Source organism: Melanotaenia boesemani, chromosome 8 (assembly GCF_017639745.1).
Source record: "Melanotaenia boesemani isolate fMelBoe1 chromosome 8, fMelBoe1.pri, whole genome shotgun sequence".
Taxonomy (NCBI): Eukaryota; Metazoa; Chordata; class Actinopteri; order Atheriniformes; family Melanotaeniidae; genus Melanotaenia; species Melanotaenia boesemani.
The window spans coordinates 17765406-17790122 of record NC_055689.1 but is presented as its reverse complement, the minus strand read 5'-3'; the positions used below and the strand labels follow the sequence as shown (position 1 = coordinate 17790122).

At 38.2% G+C, this 24717-nt stretch overlaps 3 protein-coding genes across 6 annotated transcripts; all 3 read left to right on the top strand.

Moving 5' to 3' along the window:
* The first annotated feature begins 4587 nt into the window (after nt 1-4587).
* Nucleotides 4588-9647, top strand: LOC121644437 (zinc finger protein 600-like). The gene is made up of 5 exons (XM_041992350.1): nt 4588-4994; nt 5896-5992; nt 6105-6210; nt 6317-6566; nt 7831-9647. Exons 1-5 carry the CDS (start codon nt 4713-4715, stop codon nt 9097-9099), a joined length of 2004 nt encoding a protein of 667 aa, XP_041848284.1. The 5' UTR covers nt 4588-4712; the 3' UTR covers nt 9100-9647.
* A 55-nt stretch (nt 9648-9702) lies between these two features.
* Nucleotides 9703-17492, top strand: LOC121644436 (zinc finger protein 91-like). 4 transcript variants are annotated; one of them, XM_041992347.1, is made up of 9 exons: nt 9703-9880; nt 11343-11423; nt 11710-11781; nt 11871-11930; nt 13251-13563; nt 14308-14407; nt 14499-14589; nt 14680-14917; nt 15121-17492. In XM_041992347.1, the coding sequence occupies exons 1-9, from the start codon at nt 9765-9767 to the stop codon at nt 16357-16359; spliced, it is 2310 nt and encodes a 769-aa protein (XP_041848281.1). In that variant the 5' UTR covers nt 9703-9764; the 3' UTR covers nt 16360-17492. The 4 variants fall into 4 exon arrangements, with proteins under 4 accessions (XP_041848281.1, XP_041848280.1, XP_041848282.1 ...); XM_041992346.1 differs by lacking the exon at nt 9703-9880 and adding an exon at nt 10442-10677; XM_041992348.1 differs by lacking the exons at nt 9703-9880; nt 11343-11423 and adding exons at nt 12012-12070; nt 12307-12332 and having other exon boundaries at nt 11709-11781.
* Nucleotides 17493-18037: 545 nt separating this feature from the next.
* On the top strand, nt 18038-23475 carry LOC121644438 (oocyte zinc finger protein XlCOF8.4-like). The gene is made up of 5 exons (XM_041992351.1): nt 18038-18478; nt 20106-20202; nt 20296-20398; nt 20503-20752; nt 20882-23475. The coding sequence occupies exons 1-5, from the start codon at nt 18197-18199 to the stop codon at nt 21980-21982; spliced, it is 1833 nt and encodes a 610-aa protein (XP_041848285.1). The 5' UTR covers nt 18038-18196; the 3' UTR covers nt 21983-23475.
* Nucleotides 23476-24717: the final 1242 nt, after the last annotated feature.

Below are 24717 nucleotides of genomic sequence, written 5' to 3'. Positions count from 1 at the left end.
ATTTTTCTTTTAAATGTGAGTCCCCTCCACCACTCCTGCATCGTTATCAACCAATCTCTCCATTCCTGCCCTCTTGTCCCCCTAGAAAAGAGCGCTCTTCATTAATGAATACCAGAGCTGCATTCTTTTGGTTTCAACTTTCTCGGATGGCCTGCTCTCTTGTTCTCTTCTTGCCGTGAAGAGCATGTTTGTCATAGATCACATTCTCATAGGGACACGTAACCCAATACGTGACAAAGACAGGTTTAGTCTTTATCGTTATCTGTGTTTAAATAGATCTCTGAAACATAACAGCAGAGGCACAGATATCAACTAGAACCAGTTTCAGGCTGTCTAAACAGCAGAACTGACTAAATGACTATAAGAACTGCAGTGGCAAAGACTGTCTATGTTATGATGTTGGGAGTATCCAGAACACACGTTTTAGCCAACTTTACTGACAAAATTCTAATATTCATATTGTTTAAAGGCTTGCAACATTTTAGATGCTAAGATTTCTATGTTTTTATTAAAAACTGATTTTATATGAGTTTTATCTTTACTGTGTTGGGCCTGAAGAAAAAGTATTAATTTCTCTTGAATGGCCATCAAGTCACTTTTATGGCCTTGCACAGTTTAGAACTTAAAAATACACCTTTTTATAGTAAAGGCTGAAAATGGATGGATTTGGGTTAAAACTTGGGCTATGACACATTGAAAACAATCTTTAGCTTTGAAGCTAATGTTAGCTTATAACAGATTTCCCAGAATAATCAATAAATAAAAAAATATTATCAATAACATAATGGTGCTTCCATCCATCCATCCATCCATCCGTCCATCCATCCATCCATCCATCCATCCATCCATCCATCCATCCATCCATCCATACTCTTTTGCTCAGTAGCAGTAAAAATAAGTACAGGAATCAGTCCTACATGCAACATAAATCTCACTTGACTTTTCTTGCATTGATACTTCAACAATTTTCCCTGATTAGAGATTAATTAAATATTATTAAATTCAGTTAATGATGGTTTTACTTGCAAAAGTATGCAAATGGTCTGCCATCAATTAAACAGTTAACAGTATTTAAAATATTTCATAAAGAATGTTTTATTAGGAAAAGACTTTGCCTAGAATAAATTATAAAAACCCGAACTTTGTTCTTTTGGGTGCTGAGTAGGAGCTTGGTCTTCCACGAGGAAAAGTAGACATAAGTCTAAAGAAGAATCAATACACTTATACTAAACCATTAAGTGAAGCCTTCTGTGGTGTTAAAGGCACTTCGCCAAAGGCTGGGAAAATATCTCACCACAGGTTTAAAGAAAAAAAATCAATAGAAAGAACGAGATGTTATCTATGATGTTGTGATTCAAAACATGAACTAATGCATGTTATTAAGTAGTATCATGGAAAGAAACAAATATGATATTGATCTATGCAAGGGGTTAAGACTCAACCCTTCTCTTGCAAGCAAAACATTCATGGGAAAATCAAAAACTAGTCCTTTAAAATTCTTTAAGGGAGTTTTGATTCCCATGTGAGGAAACCTTTTAAAGCATGTGTGATGTGATGTGAAGTTATCTCCTAACCCATACCATGAACAAACCCATGATGAAGACTCTAAGATAAAACTGAGCCAGTTTTATCGGAACCTGCTGCAATGTGTTTGATAAATGGATGGGGAATTTTGATAAAAACACACCTAGCAAGACTGGACTTGGATGGAGAGGATATGAGGCAGTGAGAGCTGCTTTTGACAGTGAATGTTATATGGGAAAACACAGAGTAGGAACTGATGGTATGCGATCCCATCAATCTTAGAGCAGCTTATCTGCTGTACTGACTGACAACAGTGCGCGGGCCCGCCAACATTCCTCTGTGAATGTGAAAGGCAGCTGACATGTTTCGACTGTGTCTCTCGCTCTTTTTCCCAGAATTGGTATGATGGAGGAGGATGGAGTGTAAATGTGAGTCAGGGGTGAAATTCCTTTGTACTAAAACAACCAAGAAATTTAATTTTCTGCACTTTTTGGACCAGTTCACCCTCCTTTCTCCAACTCAGTCACATGGGAACTTCATATTGAATCCATGAAAGGAGTGGATTTGTTGTTAAACTGTGGAATGATCCTCTCGCACTGTGTCCCTGGTGTGTGTGCTGGCTGGTTTATTGTCCTGCCCTGGTGTTTACAGTTTAACGGCACATTCCTAATCAGCCTCTGGAGATTCAACTCACTGCACAAATATGCTGATGGTGGCTGATTATATCAAAGGGAAAGAATAAAGATTAGGCCTTTGGTCAAAAACTTAATTAATACAATCGCTTTCTGTTTCTGAATGTTGCCGACCTCTAAATGAGAAAGGAAAGCTGTGATTTAATATCCCAATGTGCACATGAAACAAATAAAAACTTTTGTACACTTTGCAGACCTATACACACATTTATGCAAGGATTCATGTACATGTTGAGCTTGGGTGACAGACTGATTTACTGGCTTCCTCAGGGTGGACGTATGTTCACTTATAATGGAAACAAGGAGTAACTTGTCAGCAGGAAACTAAATCCTTAAAACTATATCACTTTCCCCCCCTGTCATTACAGCCTTAGCATGTGTGTGTTCATTGGTAATGCCTGTGTCACACCCAGAATGACAACTTATCACCACCTGCGGAAGCTACATTTGTGTGTGCTGTTCCTGTTTGTTGAAAGGATGTGTGTTTAAAACTGTGGATGTGACCCTGAGTCTATACTTCAGCCACACGTCCCTTCTGTTGGCTAATCAGCATTACAAGATGTAATGCAGGCCTTCGTGCGGCCATGACGTCAAACTTAACTTTTTATATGATCTTTTGTGCGAGCTTCTCATGCCTTTCAGGATTCTTGTCATAAGCACTTTAAATGGTTAAAATCAGATTTCAGTGAGGATTATTTAAACTTACAAATCCCATGAAGCATGTATTGTAATTACAGTGTGCACCTCACCTCCTGGATAATGTACTTTGACTCAGGGAACTAACGGCTAACTGCTGTGCAAATTTACACACACTCACATCCGTGTTCACGCTGCACATATAAAGGAGCGGATTTATAATGTGTGAATGAGGGACTAGTCATCGTCAAAAGAGTATCTCAATAAATTTATGGCAAATTCAAAAAGCAACTCTGTGACAATAAAACTGATAGTTTTCATACACATTTCTGTAACTGTTCTTTATTTGTTATTAAAGCATTTCAGATGCAAATATCCTTAATGTCATAGTATGGAACAGAATTAGTCGTGTTCTGACAAACGATCTCACAGACGGCTGTTGACTGCAGTCACAGTAACCTGGATTCACTTTTGTGCAATAAGTTCAGAATTTTTATAGCTCAACAACATCACCTAGTGCTCGCTTATTGAACTTGCAAATTTATACCCTTTTTGCTCTCCAAACCTTCCAAGGACTGCACTCTAGTATGCATAGACTGTCATTCCACAAGATGTTAAAAATAAATAATTTAAGGCAGATGTTGCTCAGTAGGCAGAGCAGTTGTCTGCCAACTGGAAAATTAGTGGATCGATTCCAGACTTCCCCTGACTATGAAGTGTCAATGAACCCCATGTTGCCTCCTAGTGTGTCTATTAGGAGAAAGCCCTTAGTATGTACCAATGTAACATGTAGTGTAAAAGTACTTTAAGTGGTCAACATATGACTAGAAAAGTGCTATATAGGAACAGTATATTTTACTCTTTCCACACACCTACTTATTCAAAGCAGGTATTTCAAATGCATTACTGCAGGAAGGCTGAAGCTCATGGGGTGAGTCGCAGGGTACAAGCTGGACAGGTAGCCAGTCATTCACGGAACCACTTTTACTCTTATATAGAATTTAATTCATCCTTGTTATGCAAAAGTTGCATTTAAGTTTTTTAAATAGTTGCATTACTGGTTAATGAACCAATTATTAAGTCAGTTACTGATTTGAAAAACTGAAATTAGTCTAAAAGTTCAAGGCAACACAATCAGAAAACTGTTAAAAGTTAAAGAAAAAGCAAACACACATTTGAAAAGCAGCAAGTGGAAAATGTCAGCATTCCCACAGAAGAAAATGGGTGTAATTGTTGTTTAATCTTTTATGCAATCTAGCTTTTGTTTTGCTATTTTGTTTATTATCTGGTATACAGATTTGTTTTTGTTTTGCTGCTTTATTTTATTTTTGTTACATGTGTTACATTACAGTAACTTACAGACTTATAATGGTTAGATAGTACCATTGCCCAAGGACCCAACTGGAAGTTAATATATGTCCTCAGGACGATTTCTACAAATGTAATGAAGTAATAAACAAACAAACAATTAAAAAAAGAGGTATTTCCAGAGATGCAAAAATACAAAGAAAAAGTAGTTTATCAAAAATAGGAAGTACTTAAATAAATCAGTTAAGTTCCATCACTGGTCAAGACTGTATATATGCCTATAACTTGAAGCTACATTGTTTGTGAGAAGATTTTATGTCCCTTATAACAATAGCTGTAATAGACTGAGCTGTTTTAGGCCGGTGTTCGCCAGACAGCAAATCATTCGCACCCACCCATTAAGCCCCGCCCATCCAGGCACTATCAACCGAAACCGAAAACAGCTAGCCAAATTAGCTTAGTGCTACTATTGAAAAATGCGAGTCCCATTCTCATTCCTGATTTAATAAACGAGCATCCTAAGAGCCAGAGAGACCAAAACATAAATCCGGGATGTGCTCTGTCGTTGGTTGTGATTCAGAGCGTCGCAGCGCCCAACGGTTCAAATTACCAGAGGACCCAGAGAGGAGGCTGGAGTGGGTCATGTTTATAGCAAATGTTAACAAGCAACGTTTTAAAGAGTCGACCTGGACTGCTATTACTGTGTGTAGTGAACATTTCACAAGTGACTGTCTTGTTAATTTGACTGGTTCGGTGCAACTGAAGCCCAGTGCTGTCCCATCACTATGTCTGAATTCAGGGGCAGAGGAGCCTGTGGAGAGCTTTGAATGTGATGTGAGTGTTACAATGACACCGACACACATCCTGTTTTACATGTTGTGCTTTAATCCATACTCATTTAATTTTCTACACAGACTCCGTTAATATGATGCGCTTTTCAATAATACGGTAGTTTCAAATGCAACCCAGATGCAAACATGCTATATTTTTTTTTATGATCCTTTCATGTTACCTCAGATGTTGCTTGCACAGTAGTACAAAAGTTTGGACGCTCAGTGAAATGTTTTGTTTCTGTAAAAAAAAAAAAAAAGTCAGGAGAGGATGTGCTTATCTACCCAATGCACACAGTTGCAGATGAGACATTTTCATCAGGCTGGAACATCTTCCAGATTAAAAGCTGAGGGTGCAAACAAAGTTCTGATTATCCTAAACACAACTCAAAATCCCCAGTGGGCTATATTAAAAGGTGGAAGCTGAGGGTTGTGCCATGTCAACCTAAACATTGCATATGTGGCGAGATTTTGAAAAAAGCAGAATAACACCTGGCTTATGTGTGAATGAACAGGGATTCCTGCTAAAGAAAGTGCAACTGAGTACTAATGAGCAAGCTCACACTTTTGCTCCAGAATCATTAACTTGGTGATGGCCACATTGCTATTGGGAATTTTACCCACATAAAATTTAAATGGAAAAAAGCTGGATTTAAGAAAATATCATGTTGGTTATCATCTAGTTGAATCTTAGTTCTTTGCAGCACAAGTACATAAACTGGAGTCAAAACAAAATGCAAAAAACTTGGATAGGTTTGAAATTTTTCTGATGGTAGTGTAAAAACATTTCCTTCTGTGGACAAGTGTCAGTTTGTACTTAAAACGTAAGCACTATGAAATTAATCCAACAAAAATGTTATTCCATGTTAACTTGTTAAGGCTTTCCTTTGCTTATTTTTGTGTAGGAGCCTGTGGGTAACTCAGAGTTTTTTGGTCAACATGATCAACTTGAAACAGATGATGGGAATTCCTGTTCTGAAGAATCAAGACCGGCTTCAATGGGTAAAAATGAACTAGTTTTTTAAATAAATGCATCGGTGTGTTTTCTCGTTATATTTAACTTTAGAATATTTTTATATATTTATCATATTATATGTATTTTTATATTTTGCAGGCTCTAAAAATGGCCCAGTCCCAAGTGGAGCCTCGTGTTCACCTGACTCTTCTCTGTGTAGTCAAAAGCAACAAAAAAATGTGAATACAGATTTGATCAAGGAAAAGTAAGATCATATTTTACTTGTACATTCTTTCTCTACTTTGGGCACTTTTGGCAGCGTGATGGTGTTTTTTTTATATATATTTAATCTAAATTATTTTTCTTTTTAGAGCTGCACTTTTGAAGAAGAAAGGGAAATTTCCTGTGAATGAAAAACGCCTCCTCCAGTTGTTTAGCCGCAAGTGTCCGTTGTGTGGAGGTAAACTGAAGATGCACAAGGTCACTCGGGGTGTAACCATCACCTTGAACCAGCTTTGCATTCAGTGTGACTACACATACCAGTGGAAGAGTTGGGTTGACAGGAGTGATCCAGCTGCAGAAAATAAACTACTGACAGGAGGTGCAGAAGCAAATTCAAAGGTAGGACATCAGTAGTCAAATATATACATAAACATACGGACACATATTCTTTTAAAAGCCCACACCAGCTGTTAGAAATTTTTGTTAACTAATCTTTTTTCTCTATAATTGTACAATTTAAAGTTTTTGCTATAAAATAAGCCTGTCTTGGCTTTAAAATGGCTTGGACCATCACTGTTCACATTTTCCAAATTCATTGAATAGGGATTTATGAATATGCTAATTTGGCCCCATCCATGCCCACCATAAAATGAGAAGCTAGTCCAAGCTACAATATGTTAGCTGGGATTAGCGGGGGCTATCGGCAGTTCCCTCTAGCTGAGCAAGAAGCTGTGAGGGTCTTGTGTCTTTTGACCAAATGTTTAGCCCAACGTTAAGGCCCCATGGCTATCAACTAGTACCTTTCCTGGCTTGGAGAGAAACTGTTCGCTGCCAGCTAGACCCATCAAACATCTTCATATAAGTTTTGCTAGCTTCTTATTTGATTGGTTCCTTACTGCATTCAGAATATCTGTATAGCCTCACCCAGCAAGCAGCTAGGATTGTTTCCTTCATCTTTGTTTTGTGATAAATACAAGCTGTCTTACATTACTTTTTCAAATAATAATAATAATAATAAAAATAATAATAATAATAATAAATGTACACATTATTTATCCCAATTGGGAAACTGGCCGTTGGATTTTACTTATCTCTGACTACATTGGAGAACATTTGGCTGACATATTCCAGTGCCCAGGGAGCATATGGGGGATTAAGGGCCTTGCTCAGGTGCCCAGAGTGGTTGACTTTCGTAGCTAGTCGGAACTTTAACCTGGGTCCTTCAGCCCCAAGTCCACCTCTCCAATCTGTAGGCTACCAATCCCCTCAAGGCCAAGGCTCTGGCCCCATGGTTGGCAGATTGCAGGTGATGATCTGTAGGTTTAAAACATTAGTCCCCAGTTAAGGCATTAAAGGCTAATATTTCTCACGATTTGTCTTTTAACACAGAAACCTTAAACCTTAGAAATGTTACCAAGGTGAAAACTTTTTTTTGTTGTTGCTGAGGGTGACTTTAATTACAAATATGCATTCAGAAAAATGTCTAGAAATTTAAAAATACACAAACTACACTGCTCTGTATGGAGATCAAAAAGGTTGTACTTTGAATTAGTTGCATTTCAGCTTACCATTAAATTAATAAAGTTTTCACTCGTCTGCTTCAGCTGAAACTGTCTGTCAATTTTAAATAAGACTCCTCCCTGTTCTTGTTATTGTATTACAGGCAGCACCAGCAGATGAAGCGTCCAGCAGCCTCACAGATGTTCCTGAGGTTGTTGCTCTCATTGATGAGGAGAGTGACTCCATGGTTGAATCAAATAAATCAAGTGATCCTGGTGACATGGATTCAGATGAAGACTGGAAGCCAGTGGAGGGTGTTGTCCCAGTAAAATTGTTTCATGTCAAACCAAATGAGGAATCTAAAGAAACATTTAATTATAGTGATTATTATCCTGCACTCACCCCTCAGTACAGTCAGCTCTGCACAGATTGTGGAAGGTTTTTTGACAGACGAAGACCTCACATATGTGAGCACAAACTGAAGCCCTACTCCTGCAACATTTGTGGGAAAAGGTGTGTTAATGAGGTTGCTCTAAATTTTCACAGCAGAATCCACGATGCAAACTATGAATTTCGCTGCAAATACTGTCAAGTTACGTTCAAGTTAAGGGTGGACAAATATGTTCATGAGCAGATCCACATGACTCAAGGGAAGCCCTACAAATGTCCAGATTGTTCAGAGACATTTGCCACAAGCAAGGAACGCAGAACCCACCTGGAAGACCACAGGGGCACTGTGGATTTAAAATGTCGCTTCTGTGGAATTGAATTTTTCCGTCCTCTTTCGATTCAGAGACATTTATTAGTGCATACAGGAGAAAAACCATACAAGTGTTCAGAGTGCCAGCGTGGCTTCAACCAGGCAAGCCACCTGAAATCCCACATGCGCCTGCACACAGGAGAAAGGCCTTATAAGTGTCAGCATTGTGACAAATGCTTCAATCACAATGTGAGCTTGAAGAGTCATCTCCAGCGTTATCACGGCGTGACTTCTGAACCTGAACAGAAGAAACTTATAATAAACAAAAGTGAAAGTGACACTGAAAGTGTTCAGAGTAGTGGGAACAAGAGAGATACAGACTCCGAGCTTGACACAGAAGAGGAGGAAGAGGATACGGATGATGAGATGGAGGGAATGCGTAGACCTAAAAGCAAATGTAGAAGCACAGGCAGACCTAAAGGAAGGCCTAAAATCTCTGGATCAAATGGCCAGGGCTCAAATACTGGAACTAAAAAATCACGTGTTAAGAGACAAATAAGAAAAAAATGTACCAGTGAAGAAAATGAGGAGGTGCTGTCCAATGGCAATACATCCCCTGATTCTACGGAAGAGAAAGAGGAGAGGCGGAAAAAGGTGATAAAGAATACAACAAAATCAATAAGGAGTAATGGCAAAAACATCAGGAAACGCAGGGGAAGGCAGAAGAATTAGCTGCTCACTGAATAAAACACATTTAATTGACATTAATAAGGAAATTGACTGGTTTCTTTCAGAAATGAAGTTAAATTGGTGTAAAATAAATGTACAAATTGATCAGTATTTAGGTTATTCCCTTTCAACTCAAAGAGAAGTGTTATGATTCTAGAGTACTTTTAATCTCTGTGCCATGACTTCAGACTAGAAGTATTAAACTGATCCTAAATGCTTGGTCTTCCTTTGGTTATAAGTTTTTAATACTTCATTTTTCATATCGTGAAGATGTTGGTTGAAGCTAACCTGCTGAAAAGTTAATTTTCTACATTGTTTTCTATTTAGAGGAACAATGGAAGTTTGCTTAAAAATCTAGTTTGTCACAAACTATTAAAACAACAAGCTCTAATGCCATTAATGAGTGAGGGAAAATGTCTCCAAAACAATAGTTTTATTGTCTTCAAGCTTTAAATGTCTTAGTTTTTGTACATTTTTATAAAATATGATTATGTCCATCTGCAACTTAAGCATCATTTAGCCATGCGTGTGTGTTACCCCTTCTGAAATCTGATATTGTGGTACACGGTTAAATTAGGTCGCAAATGCTGCAACAATCTACATCAAAGTGTACATTCTGAAATTAAAATGTAAAAATTAGGAATGATAAACATAAAATACCTTCTGAAATGAAGTCCATCTATCCATTTTCTATTCCTGCTTTGTCTAAATCAAGGTTGCAGGGGGTGCTGGAGCCTAACCCTGTAGCCACTGGGCCAGAGGCAGGGTTGCCAGTCCATCACAGGTCAGAAAAAAAAATCTAATGTATGATAAATGAAAAAGAAGTCTTGTTTGGTGGCATTCATTACAACAATGAAGATTGAGACTAATAAAACCTAAAAGAAAAAATAAAGTTTTAATCTTTAAGACTGAAACAGAAAAAAAAAACACTGGAAACTAGCGTAAAAAAAAACTTGGTGAAAAACAGCTGTAATAGCACAGCTGATCATATAATAGGGTGTATGGAACTTCACTGAAGTTGCATATGCCCTGACACGTTTCAAGTATTCGGAAACTCTTAATTTTTTAATATTATTTGCTGCAGACAAGTGGATTCATTAATCCTTACATTTGTGCTTAAAAAATAACATTTTATTACGTATGCATTAAAGCAATAGCGCATACATTTTGGCCAATAAAACTAAAAGCCTCTGGCTGTTTTGATAGTACACTAACATTCATTATGCACATTCTTGGGACCGTCATGGCCCTGCAGCGACCCTGATCTTAGAAACTGCGCTTCTCAACTGCGTGGTTCTGCCCGGGTTGTCACGTGACAACCACTTCTTGCTTTACGGCACCGCCCCACACACCAGCAACTCCATAAACACACTGGCCGTTCTGGACACGTACTATGGATGACTCGGCGTATAAACCGAAGAGAATACTATCGGAGGAAGCCAAGAAAAAAAAGAGAGAAAGTGACAGAGAGCGAGACAAGACAAGAGTTAACATCGGGCCAGCTTTTATTCGCTGGAGAGAGATCAGAGAAGAGACTGAATGCAAGACGGATGCCGAATTAGCCTTGTTGCTATTGGATTTGTGAGTAATAAACGATCATCTAGCTTGTTTTGTCTTGTTTTTGGTTTTGCTCAGTCACTAATATAAAGCCGCATGTTGACACAAATGCGGTTTTACACTCATGGCAAAATTATGATTGTTTAGTTTGAGCTGCTAGCTATGCTGCTTAGCCGCAGCATACTTTACCATGTAGTTGCTGTCTGGTAGAAACATAGAAAAATAAAACTTCACCAGCTTGTTGTTTAGCTGTCATGCTGCAAACAGGTGGAACAAACTGCCAAACATTTCTTTTCTCATGGCCTATGCATGAAATCTGCACGGTAACTTTTAACTTATCTTGTTTTTAATCATTTAAATGTATGAGTTTATTGTGTTTTATTGCAAATTAAAGTGCTTTATTTGCACCATTTGTAACGCTGCTAATGTTTTATGTAAATAAATAAATAGTTTTGTACATAAAATGTGCTGTACAAATAAACATGCCTTGCCTTGTTAAGCCTTATGCTCCATCAACATGGGCTAAGCTTGTGTTTGTATTTTCAGAGAACATTTGAAGATATATGGTTGATGTCATGCTACAGAATTTGGTTAAAGCTTGTTATGTAAAACATCGTTAATGTTTGAGACTGTTCTGACAGACTTAGTCTTTCCAATTAAAATGCACTGACATGAGCTTTTTTTTCCAGCTTTCAAACACGGCATATGTCCTCTTCTCCCAGTAAGAGACCCATAGAATCACGACCAGCAAGGGTTACAGAAGAGTCTGGGTATGTTTTCCTCAACTAGCATTTCTAAATACATTTTTCATATGTTCAGAGTTTGGAATAGTAATACTGTGGCTATGCATATCAGACTTTTTAATCATCAAACTTATTTCATTACACACTTCTTATAAAGACTTCTTACTTTTTAATTTTCATGTTTTTATCTATGTTTTAATTTATTCATCCATCAGTTTGCTGCTGTAATGGTATGTGGATACAGCAAGTTTAACTTACCTAGAAACTTAGCAAAACAGCCTTTTTTTGTTTGTGTGTGTGTGGGTGTGTTCAGGGATGAAGATATCCATAACAAAGGAGCTCTTCTGGGGTGCAGAGAGACCGAAGAGGTTGGTGTAGAACTCAGGTTAGCATTCCTTTAGGCTATAATTTATTGTTGTTTTTTTTTTTAACACGTAATGTATCAATTTTATTAGTTTATTTCACATTTTGCAGCATGTACTCTTTGAGCAATACTGAAGACGAGCAAGAGGACTCTACAGATGAGGATGAGGTGTAAGTATTTGATCTTTTTCTGTCCTTTTTCAAATATTGAAATGTTTTTTCAGTCTATGATTTCTATCTGTTTATGAACAGTGTTGACATTGAAGGATGCTGGAAGGATCCAACTCATAAGAGCCTGGCAGATGATGAAGGTGTAAACGTTTTAACTCTCAGAAGCTGACATTTATATGTAACATTACTGCTATGCAAGTGTGGTTTTGCAACATGTTTACATCCTTCTTATTTTATGTAGTTCTTTCAGTCATGGCTACCTGGAAATACACAACATAACCATTCAAAATATTCTCTGTTAGCTTGAAATACATGTTAACTAATAATGTACCTTGTCGCTCAATATTTTGGTAGCTTCTGGTGGTTTCTCTGCCAGCTTCCTCAGAGAAACAACAGATATAGGTGTGTAGAAACAAAGATTTGTTTTTATAACTGTGGCGTTACATCTGACCATGTTCGGGCACCTGAGTGTGAAAATCTGCCAAAGTTCAGTAGGACTCAGCAGAATTTTAGAATTATGATTAATGGAAAGGAAGTCCAGTGATTATAGATGAATTTATCATGGAATTGTGATATTTTTAAATCACTTTAAATTGTTTAACAAAAATAAGGAAATTGGGAAAATGTAAAAGCCCAAAGGGGCAATGTTCGCTCAGTCCAATAATTTCAGTAAAATTTTCGACCATCAAGGATTTCAAAGAAAAGAAAAAAAATCACACGTTTGAATAGCTGCAGTCTTGAAATTTTACATTCCTTCAATAATTACGTGCATTTTCCTTTTTCATGCTAAACAGTTCAGCTGTCTTTCTAAGTATAACTTTATCTACAGTAAATAATGAGAATATTAGAAAAGATCCTCACTAAAAGAAATTAAAGTTCTTGATCTGTGATCTTATAAGAACACAAAAGTACATTTTCAGAAATGCAACAGAATAATGTAGAATTTAAACATTTATATCTAACCCCTAACACTCAGTACATGAGCTTCAGGTATTGTCCTGAAATGCAGTACTTGAGCCAACTAGTTAACAATGCGCAATGTATTTGAACTTGATTTAAAACAATGATTTGAGTGTTATGTTGTATGTCAGCCTTGCATTGTTAAATTTCCTCTGATCAAAGTTAGCAATACTATGCTAATGACAACTAAGCTAACATGGAGGCAGTAAAGTCTGAGCCTGTGCAGTCCGGTGTATGCGTGACGGCAAACTATTAGCATTACTGACTGAAAAAAAAACTGCAAGCTAAATTAGCTTAGTGTTGTGGTTTAAAAATTTCTGTTTATGTTGGTTTTAGTAAACTTTTACCTGCTATTGCCAGGAATTTAAGTGCCAGAGGGACCAAATATAAATCCGGGATGTGCTCAATCCATGGATGTGACTCATGGTGCCGCAGTGCTCAACAGTTCAAGTTACCTGAGGACCCAGAGAGGAGGCTGGAGTGGGTCATGTTCCTAGCTAAAGTCAACAAGCAGTGCTTCAAAGAATCATCCTGGACTGATATTACTGTGTGTAGTGAACACTTTACAGACGACTGTCTTGTTAATTTGAATGGCATTGTCCAGCTGAAGGCCGGCGCTGTCCCAACATGTCTGAATTCAGGACTAGAGGATCCTGTGGAAAGCCACAGAAATGTGAGTGTTGCAATGAGACACACACAAATCACTTTATGATGTAGTCCATGTGATTGTGTGATGAATATACATTAGCCCATAAGTAAACAGAATGACTGCAGTATTACAGCCCAGTAGTGCTTTGCTATCACAGATAGCAGTGGTATGCAAAAGTTTGGTTAGCTAAAGTCAGTTTTGTTACCTTAAATAAATAAATAAATAAATGGACCATTACTGCATATGGCATAAAGTTGAAAATGAAACATATTTGTAGGGGAGTTCTGGGCTTGTGTTGCTGCCGGTTGCACAAGCATTATTTCAATTATTTTGATGAATTATGGGGCATACAGCCTAAAAACAAATCAACTTACAATCTCCCTGGGGAAACCAAATAAGTCTATTTCCTGGACATTTGCATGTAAGCCTGTGCCATCCTCAGAAACTTCTTGGACCATTGGAAGCCCAGGAAGCTGTACAGAGACAGTAGCTACTGAAACTTAAAAGTGAAACAATTAATGTGTACCGTAGAATTTTAAACTGATCCAAAATTTAACCGGGAGCAAAAATAAAAGGAGGGACATGTTGACTAGAGGGGGATCTGGTGGTGATGTCAGCAGAAGAATTGTGAACTAACTTATTGGGCTTATGGAGGGATTTGTGATTTAAAGATTAAACAAACACTGTAAAATAAAGCAAATATAAATGATTAACATTGTGTGTTATTTTAGGTTAACTTTAGGTTTTTCCTTTGCTTGTTTTGTGTAGGAGCCTGTGGATAACTCAGAAGCTGTTGGTAATCACGATCAACTCAAAACGCATGAAGGGCCAAATTCCTGTTCTGAAGAATCAGGACTGGCTTCACTGGGTACAGCTTAACTGTTCTTAAAAAGCACATTTATGTGTTTTCTCAAATATATTTTGACTTATAATTTGTTCATATTAAATGTACTTTGCAGGCTTCCCAAGTGGAGCCTCATGTTCAGCTGATTCTTCTCTACGTAGCCAAATACAACCAAAATGTGTGAATGCTGACTTAATCAATGAAAAGTAAGCTTTGAAAAAAAAAACCCAAAATGAACAAAAACATTTTCTTTACTTTATTTATCTAATGTCATCTAAAATGCTTTTTTTGTTTAGAGCTGCACTTTTAAAGGAAAAGGGGAAGTTTCCTGTGAACGAAAAACGCCTCCTCCAGTTGTTCGGCCGCAACTGTCCGTCGTGTGGAGCCAAGCTCCTGATGTACAAGGTTACTCGTGGCGTGGTCATCAGCATGCACCAGCTATGCCGGAAGTGTGACTACACATACCAGTGGAAAAATCAGGTTGATGGGAATGTCCCAGCAGCTGAAAATGGACCTCCGACTAGAGGCTCAGAGGTAAACATAGAAGTGGAACATCAGCAGTCAGACACAGTAACACATTGATGCTTTGCTTGTGAAGTCTCTGTGCATTCAGAGAGATATCAACAGCCTGTAAATAACACCTGCATTCAGCCTAATTTGATGACATTTTAAAAACTGATTAGAATGACTTATTTCAACAAGCCGACCCCCTGCTCAGTTTTGTTACTGTATTACAGGCAACACCGGCAGATGAAGCATCCAGCAACATCACAGGTGCTCCTGAGGTTGGTTTAGATGATGATGAGGAGAGTGACTCCATGAACGGATCAAATGAATCAAGCAATCCTGATGACACGGATTCAGATGAAGACTGGAATCCATCTCACAGTGTTTACCCAATGAAATTGCTCCATGCTAAAACAAATGAAGACTCCAACGAAGATGAGGAAGAATGTAATGACAATTATTATCCTGCACTCACTCCTCAGTTCAGTCAGCTCTGCACAGATTGTGGAAAATTTTTTGATAAACGAAGGCCTCACATATGTGAGCACAAACTGAAGCCTTTCTCCTGCAATATTTGTGGAAGCAGATGTATAAACAAGCATGCTCTTAATATTCACAGCAGGATCCACAATGAAAACTATGAGTTTCGCTGCAAATACTGCCACGCTGCGTTCAAGTTAAAAGCAGACAAAATCACTCACGAGCAGGTTCATATGACCCAAGGGACACCGTACAAATGTCCAGAATGTTCAGAGACATTTGCCACAAATAAAGAACGGAAAATACATCTGGAAGATCACAGAGGCCCAAACGCCTTCAATTGTCGCATCTGCAATGTGAAATTCCGCTCGCAAAAGGACTACGAGAGACATGTGGTGGTGCATACAGGGGAAAAGCCGTTCAAGTGTTCAGTATGTCAGCGTGGCTTCACTCAGGCAGGTAATCTGAAATCCCACATGCGTCTTCACACAGGGGAGAGGCCTTACAAGTGTCAGCACTGTGGCAAATGCTTCAATCACAACGTGAGTTTAAAGAGTCACATCCAGCGTTATCACACTGCGAGTACTGGACCTGAGCAGAAAAACGATATGAACAAAAGTGATGCTGATGGTGCACAGAGAAGTGGAAGTAAGAGAGGTGCAGATTCAGAGTTTGGTGGTCTAGCAGAGGAACAGGATTCAAATGATGGTGTGCAGATGGATTGTTTATATAGACCAAAATGTAAAAAGAGATCGACTGGCAGACCAATTGGAAGGCCTAAAAGGTCTGGATCAGAACAGGTTGTTGGGGAAAATCAAGCGGAAAGCCAGGATTCAAACAGAGAGGCTAGAAAATCACAAGTGAAGAGGCGAAAGAGAAAAGCACGTGCAGATGAAGAAGGTGAAGGTGAACCTTCCGATATCAACACTGATTGTGAAGAGAACAGAGAGAAACCAAGAGACACATCAGAACATTCTGGGCTTGACTGATTTTGATCCAGCAGAAACTAAGAAGAGGCGCAGCAGAAGGGCAGAAGCAAAGGGAGGACATACAGAATTAATGTATTTTTGGGGTTAGGCACTGAAATAGAATTCATAAAGAACTGGACCAATTTCCTATAAAAGTATTTTTCAATTTATATAAAATAATAATGATTCTTTGCCTTTTTTAGTGGGAAGAAAAATGTTTGCTTTGATTTCAGCCTTTGTTCACTGTGTGGACTGTTTTGACTGGATATACTAAACTGAGCTTAAATGCTTAGTTTCCTTTTTTAAATAATTTTTCTTAATTTCATTATACAATATATGTTATTTACTTAACCTCCTGTTCTAGCACCTGGACATGTCTGTTATGGTTTTATTCATCCTTTTTACATCAAACTCTGGCATTCTTAGTTCAAATGTTACAAAGTTATTATTGTTCACTAAACCTTCAGAAAAGCAGATGAAAAGAAAAATTGACAAATGACTTTAAATCAATTTGTTTACTTAAAAATTGGAACGAAAAAAGTAAAAATAATGGGTGATGATCCAGAGACTTCGATGTATCGGTATTGTCATTCATCATTCGGTGATACAGAATAACCACACAGGTAATGGGTTACTTTTCGAAACTTTTGCTGGTACCAGTTGAGGCTTCTTTTTTTTTTTTTTTTACAAAGTAAAGTTTTATGTTAACTCTGTCCAGAGGCAGAGTCCCCCTTCTCAGGGATATGGGCATATCGGATGAACCACCACCAAATGGAAATGTGGAATGTGGTGTGACAAATCAGTATTGCAAATCTACTATATTGCCAAAAGTATTGGTTCACCTACCTTGACTCTTGTATGAACTTAATAGAAATCCCATTATTAATCAAATGAGTTCAGTATAATGTTGGCCCACCCTTTGCAGCTATAACAGCTTCAGCTTTTCTGGGAAGTCTTTCTACAAGGTTAGGAGTGTGCTTATAGCAATTTTTGACCATTCTTCCAGAAGCACATTTGTGAGGTCAGACACTGATGTTGGATGAAAAATCCTGGCTTTCAGCCTTCACTCTAATTTATCCCAAAAGTTGAGGTCAGGACTGTTCAGGCCAATCAAGTTCATCCACACCAAACTTGCTCATCCAGGGCAAACAAACCATAATCCACCAAATTTACACTTGGCACAATACAGTCGGCGAAGTACCGTTCTCCTGGAACCACCATACCCAGGCTCTGGAACTCACTGAGCTCCTGAGAGCGACCATTCCTTCACAAATGTTTGTAGGAACAGTCTGCATGCCTTGACTTTATACACCTGTGCCCATGGAAGTGATTGGATCTTTGATTTCAGTTATTTAGATGGGTGAGCGAATACTTTTGACAGAATAGTGTAAATTTCATAGTTGTACTCTGGACCAAAGACCCAAAGGTTGGTTATCAGCAACAAGGGCAATAACCAAGGTCTGTGATTGTATGAGGTTGCATTAATGCCCTTACTTAAGATAATTTACACTTCTATGATGGCAACATTACTGCAGAAATGTTTATGAATATTGAAAAGGAAAAAAAAACACACATTACAAATGGATGACTGTGGAATAATAGTGTAGGAGTACTGGATCTGGTCAGTTCCCTCAGAATTTGGAAAACAGAATCTAAAAGGTGACAGAATATATTAAACCGGTGTACGCTTGATACAAAACCGCGCGAACCCAACACAAAACTCCGCCCTTTCCGCTGCCGTCACTGCTGTAGAAAGAATGCCCGTTTGTTAGCTATGCAGGTCATGGGCGATGAAAGAAGCAGTTCGTGGCAACTTTAAATGTGCAACAACACCGGGAAAACAGAACTTAAATAGGAAATGTGTTCCGTGGTCGGATGTGACTCGTGGCGTCGCAATGCGCGACGGTTTACGTTGCCAGAAGACCCAGAGAAGAGACTGGAATGGGTTCAGTTTGTTTTAGAAGTCAACAGCCAACGACTTAAAGAATCATCATGTACTGACATCAGTGTTTGTAGTGAACACTTCACCCGTGACTGCTTTTTAAACCCAGCTCCAACGTCTGACACGATCCAGTTGAAGTCTGGTGCAGTCCCAACAGTGTGTGTCAAAGAAGAGCCCGAAGAAGTCGAGCTAAAACAGGTGTGTGGGTGTGTGTTGTGCACGTGTTGTTAACCAGTATTGCTTTTAGCACTTCAGATAGAATAAATGATGACAAAGATTACACCACAGTATACATGGAGTGGTAGAAGACAAGACTGGAAAAAGATTGACTTTGCTTTAAATTCTCAGCGCACATTGGCGCCCTCTAGCGTTGAAGCACGTAACCGTCAGTTGAGTTTTTGAGATCACACTTTGCTTTCTCTTATAAATAAAATATTTCTGATGCTTTGTAGAAACCTTGACAGGAGAAAACACAGTTAAACCAAGGTTACACATGTAATGCTAATTTATAGGTTAACAGGATTGTGTCAACAATTTATAGGAATGCGCGTGGCACCAGGGAGGGAATGAGCTTAATGTTGACAAGATTTACAACTGGTCTCCAGTTTTTCTCCAGGAACAATATGCTATGTTATGGAAGACTGTGATATTTGACATTATTTGCTGTGGTTTAATTATTCAATTCATTAAGAGCAATTTAGTTTTGCAGAATTATTTTCTTGGAAATTATTATTATTTTACAAATATCTTCTCTTAATAAAATTAATGTAAAAGCTGTGGTCCGTTACCTGGAAAGTTACATCTGCTAACATGGTTATTAGAGTATGAGGAAGGACCGACAGGAGAAGAAAGGTGTACCTAAAGCAACATACTTGTACCAATTAAATACAGATGTCAGCATATTCAGAGTCACTAATTAAAATAAAAGATCTAACCAAAATCCTCCCAATATATGCAGTGACAAATATAATCACTCATTTTTTGCTCTTACTGCCAGTCATCTATGATAAACAATTAGTCGCATAATTCTGTGGCATTGTTGTACTCACCATGTTACACCTGTCCTTCATGTTATCTTAAATTATTCCATAGATTCAGTTTTGGTCTTGTGAAAAAGGGGCGCCCTTTTATTAGTTTTGCCCTGTTCCGACCTGAGATGAAGCTTGCTCGATTGCCCTCTGGTTAACTGTTAGTTTTTCTATCCTTCCCCTGCTGGAAATGTGCGGTGCGTTTCCAAAATATTTCAGTTAAACTTCTTGGAAGCCGAAATGCTACCATGAAGTTGAAGCATGTGCTAGCTCTTGATGATGAGGGTGCCAGTCAGATTCCTTACTTGGCCATCTTGTGAACTTTGTACACCAGGGCTCTTCATCTTCACGTCCTCAAGACCCATAGTCCTGCAGGTTTTAGATGTTTCCCTGCTCCAACATGCCTGATTGAAATAAAAATGGATTCAACAGCTTGTCAAGTTCTGCTTGATGACCCTTTAATATGAGCCAGGTGTGTTGAGGCAGAGTAACGTCTAAAACCAGCAGAACTATGGCCCTCATGAACCGGACTTGAAGCAACCTGTTATACACAGTCTGGGTGCTTCAATTTTTCTGGTCCTTTTTCTGGTTTTTATGTTCCTTCATTATTACCTCTTCAGTTGACATCTAGAAAATCCGTTTCTGGGATTTGATTCCAAATCTTCCAGCCAGCACTTTAATGCATCTAAGATTTGCTTAGTCACTAAATAAGTGTTGGCGTATGGTGCTTTTTATTAAACGACTGTTATGTTAAAGCATGTTAGTGCAAACCTTTTCTATTTTCTTACTCTCTTTAGGAGCCTGTGGAAATCGAAGCCTCTTCCTTTTATTGTGAACAACCAAAAATCTCAGATAGTCCAACTCCTATCATAGAAAAAGTTTCCAGTTTAATGGGTAAGAACCTTAATGTCTTTGGTCCTTAATGGAAGCCATGTCTGCATTCATTCAAATATTTTCTTTTCACGTGAATAACAGTGTATTTTGCAGGTGCTCCAGCAACCAGTGGGTCAAATGATTCCTCTGATTCTTCTACGTCTGATATTATGCTGATGCTGCAAAAAATTAAAAACCTTGATATTATCAGGGAAAAGTAAGTTCCACAGTAATGGTTTTTGCACATTAACATTTTACGTTTTTGAAGAATCGAGTCTAGACTGATTTTTATTTTAACATTTATACTTTTATTTCTCTCAGAGCTGCACTTCTTCAGAAGGAAAGAAGGTTTGTTGTGAATGAAAAGCAACTTCTCCAGTTGTTCCGCAGCAAGTGCCCCTTGTGCCAGTCTAAAGTAAAGGTGCAGAAAATTGTCTGTCGTGTACACCTGGAGCTGAACCTGAACTGCCTTCAGTGTGACTACAGAAAGCAGTGGAAAAATCTGTCTGATGCTGGCATCTCAGCAGCTGAAGGCATGGATGTGGCAGAATGCACAGAAGTATCTTTAGAGGTAGGCAGAAAACAGATTATGTATGTATACACCATTGTTTAAATGTATCCTCAAGAGAATTTTGTTGGGGTTATTTTGTTGAGGACAAATTTGATATGATCTGTTATAGTATCTGTTTGTTCCCCACAGACGGGTGATGGACAAAACACAAGGGACCCGGAGATTGCAGGAATGATGCAACAATCAGATATATCCAGTGATCCAGAAGAACTGAATTCAGATGAGGACTGGGAACCAGAGGAGCATTTATTTTATGAACAGCTTCACTCTGAATCTGACGAGGAAAGCTCATATGAAGATGACAATGTTATCTCTAAAGACAGCCGGCTCTGCACGGACTGTGGGAAATTTTATGATGGGCAAAAGCAGCACATATGTGAGCATAAAATTAAACCATATTCATGTAATATTTGTGGAAAGAGATGTGTCAGTGAGCTGTCTTTGAGTAATCACAACAGAGTCCACGATGAAAACTACGAGCACCCGTGCAAATACTGCCACGTTACATTTAAAACAAAAACGGATAAAATCACTCATGAGCAGACCCACGTCACTCAAGAGAAGCCCTATCAATGTTCAGATTGTTCAGAGACATTTGCCAAAAACAGGGACCGTAGAATCCACATGAGAGATCACAGAGGTCCAAAGCAATACAAATGTAAATTTTGCGGGCTTGAGTTTCCTCGAAGTATTTCTCTTCAAAGACATTTGTTTGTGCACACAGGAGAAAAGCCATTCAAGTGTTCGGTGTGCCAGCGCGGCTTCAACCAGGCGAGCCACCTGAAATCTCACTTGCGCCTGCACACAGGGGAGAAGCCTTACAAGTGTCGGCACTGTGACAAATGCTTCAATCACAACGTGAGCTTAAAGAGTCACATCCAGTGTTATCACAAAGCCAAGTCCAGATGTGGACCAAAAAAGAAAATGAACAAAGGGGAAGATGGGAATGAGAGAAGTGCAGACTCTGAGCTTGATGATGTAGAGGAGGAACGGGATACAGATGAGGAGGTTCACATGAAGAGAATGGGTAGCCCTAAAAATAAAAGGAGGCGCACAGGTAGACCCATTGGAAGACCCAAGAGAAGCAGAGCAGAAAAAATTGAAGACCAGGACTCGAACACTAAGACTGCAAAAGTGCAGAAAACAAAGAAAATGCTGTCCAGCAGTGAAGAAAGTGAGCAATCCTGTGGCTTAACAGAGGATGAAGAGGATAGAAGTGTACAGAGATGAAGAGGAAGATCAAAAGGATCTTCTGAGTCTGAGTCTGACTTAGATTTTGAGACAGAAATTAAGAAGTGGTGCAGTAAAAATGTCAGTCAGGGATCAGGGCGGCACCGAGGAAGACAAAGAGCGGCAGTTGAGGAAACTTTAGATGGTGAACTAAAAATGCACCATAAAGAACTGCACTGCTTTCCTGTTTTATTCCCCCCAAATGTTTTTTTTTTTTTTTTTTTTTTTAATAAATCCAATTTTTGGTGACCACACTAAGTAGATATAGACTGAGCTGTCAGTTTAGCAGGTGCCTGTGAGACATTTGGAAACATTTCCTTCCCTAATGCCACCATGTACCACAGCTCTGACACGAGAACTCTGTACTTTCAGAAGTGTTAAACATATCTCCTTTTTTTGTGCTTTTTATTTTCAGTATTTTATGCATCATGTTGTAAAACCATTCAAACAGTACCGATTAAATGTCATGGTAAGAAAGCAGAGGTTTTTTTTCTCCATTTTTCCTTATTTAAAGACTAAAAAGAAATAACTTCATCACTCAGTCATAAACAGCAATTTATTAATTTTTTAATTTATTTTTATTCTAGTGCAATCTGTCCTTCTAATTCTACATTTGGGAATATTTGTCTTTTGAAAAGTTCTGCATCCAGTCAAGAGCTGGAACCATAGGACACACATGCCATACCATTTAGATTTTCTTTTGGTTTTCTTTGTTTTGTTTGTAGTAATGCTTCAGGAAGTATTATTTTTATTTATTTATTTTTAATTATAACAGGTTTTGTACAGTTGTCAGTAATTTAGTACTTGGAGTCGATCAACCCATAATACATAAAATGTCCATTTTTTCCTTTTCTTTAATGGTGTGTAGCGTTATGAGCGGTGAGTTATAATGTTGCTTCTATGCTGTTATAGCTGTTATATCTTTTAGACTGTACAGAGTCATAGCAATGTATTCCTAAGTTGTTGCTGCTTCAGACTATGTTTTTAAATTCAGTTTACAGTTTTTGATTCTTAAAACTTTATTAATACTACAGTGTGTGTTGTAAGGTATTAACATGGAGTCTGTATTTTATATAAAGATCTTAAAACACAAGGAACTTAACTACTTGGTCATGCAGATGTAATTGTATTTGATAGATGAGTCCTTACATTTTTGCCTGGACACTAAGTAACTTGGATAATTTAGAAATAAACTGATGGTGGACAGATTATGTTCAGAATTGCATTCACCTTCATTCTGTTTTATGTAAGGCACACGTTCCTGGAGGCTGTAATGCCACTGAGAGGAATGGTTTTCTTATTTTAGGGAGCCTGACCATTTTGGAAAGACAATTATTTTTTATGGCATTTCAGTGATCGTTTCTTGTTGCTGTCACCACTTCCCTTGATCATATTGATCATGTTGGGCTTTATAAAGACACCTTTCCTTTCTGATGTGTTTTGTGGAAGTGATTTAAATTACGTCTGTAAAAGTAAAGTAAAACTTCATCGGAGCTACTGACTCGTCCATTAGCAACACAGACATAAAGAGAATTTCAGAGATGGCAAAGATCTTCCCAACTCAATTCCTCTAAATATCAATAATCCGTCCTCTGACCAGACGGATGGTTTATATCTGGAATGTTTTCTGCCCTCGAATGTGACTCAATACGGAGCACAAGCTCAGGAAACTGAGAGGATCCTAGAGTGGGTCCAGTTAAGAAGTCGACGACCAACATCTTAAGGAAGTATCCTGGACTGACAATCACTTTGTAATTAACATGTAACAGACGACAGCTTTTAAACTGTCTGCCTCCGGTGACTTGACCGGCCCATCACTGTATGCTTGGTGTCGGATAAACCTTTAGAACGCACAACGGAAAACTGCAGCTGTGGCAACATCTGCATCTGTAAACTGCCTGTTCTTTACAAAGCCTGGTCAAACATCCTGCTACATGTCAAAGAAACCAAGTATTTTCACAAGACTTCACTCTTCAGTTGAGCCTATTGAAAATTGCTTTCACAGCTGATAAATTATATATTACATGAAGAGAATAATCAGAGATAATCATACACAACATGATATCAAGGCAAACACTGGATTTAATCAAGCACTTAATTATAGGAAGGCTGTACGCGGCTTTTCAGTGTGCCATACAAACACATAAAGATGTAATTCATAAGACTGATCATTTAAAATAACATTGTATTTGACTAAATGTCCATCAAGCACAAAATAGCTTACTTCGTCTTTCCAGTGACCTTCACACAGCCTACTTTACTATTTATATGAAGTATGATGTATTTACTTTGTTTTGTGCTTAAATGGATCACTAGATTTTTTTTCTTTTAACCTGATGTTAACAAAAGCTACAACAAAAAAAATTCTCTTGCTAACACATTGCGGTCGACACGTTTGCATAAATTTGAAGTCTAGGCTAATAAATAAGAAATTAGAAGTGTCCAGAACAGACTTTTAAACCGTCCTTTCGTCTTCATTTCTGTTTGTTGCCTCATATTTTTAAGAAGAAAAGAAAAAGGCTGTTGGTGTGGGAAACATACAGCCCAGTCAGATAGAGCCTTTACTCTCTTCCTGTTTCAGTGAAAAATCATGACATTTTCATCTTCCTTAGTTCTCTAATTCTTTAAAGCTTGACGCGTCTTCCAACTTGATTTGTTTGTTTTCCCTGCAAAATACTTTTGGCTGAGTTTAATGAAACATAGAGAAGTGAAGCACAGGCAAAAGAAGCCTCCTT

Bases quoted from the DNA above. Each gene is read 5' to 3' on its own strand.
- LOC121644437 (XM_041992350.1), top strand. From the start codon at position 4,713: ATGTGCTCTGTCGTTGGTTGTGATTCAGAGCGTCGCAGCGCCCAACGG. The intron at 4,995-5,895 runs GTGAGTGTTACA...ATTTTTGTGTAG, and splicing joins TGGAGAGCTTTGAATGTGAT to GAGCCTGTGGGTAACTCAGA. The intron at 6,567-7,830 runs GTAGGACATCAG...ATTGTATTACAG, and splicing joins GTGCAGAAGCAAATTCAAAG to GCAGCACCAGCAGATGAAGC.
- LOC121644436 (XM_041992346.1), top strand. From the start codon at position 10,490: ATGGATGACTCGGCGTATAAACCGAAGAGAATACTATCGGAGGAAGCC. The intron at 13,564-14,307 runs GTGAGTGTTGCA...TGTTTTGTGTAG, and splicing joins CTGTGGAAAGCCACAGAAAT to GAGCCTGTGGATAACTCAGA. The intron at 14,408-14,498 runs GTACAGCTTAAC...TGTACTTTGCAG, and splicing joins ATCAGGACTGGCTTCACTGG to GCTTCCCAAGTGGAGCCTCA.
- LOC121644438 (XM_041992351.1), top strand. From the start codon at position 18,197: ATGTGTTCCGTGGTCGGATGTGACTCGTGGCGTCGCAATGCGCGACGG. The intron at 20,399-20,502 runs GTAAGTTCCACA...TATTTCTCTCAG, and splicing joins CTTGATATTATCAGGGAAAA to AGCTGCACTTCTTCAGAAGG. The intron at 20,753-20,881 runs GTAGGCAGAAAA...TGTTCCCCACAG, and splicing joins GCACAGAAGTATCTTTAGAG to ACGGGTGATGGACAAAACAC.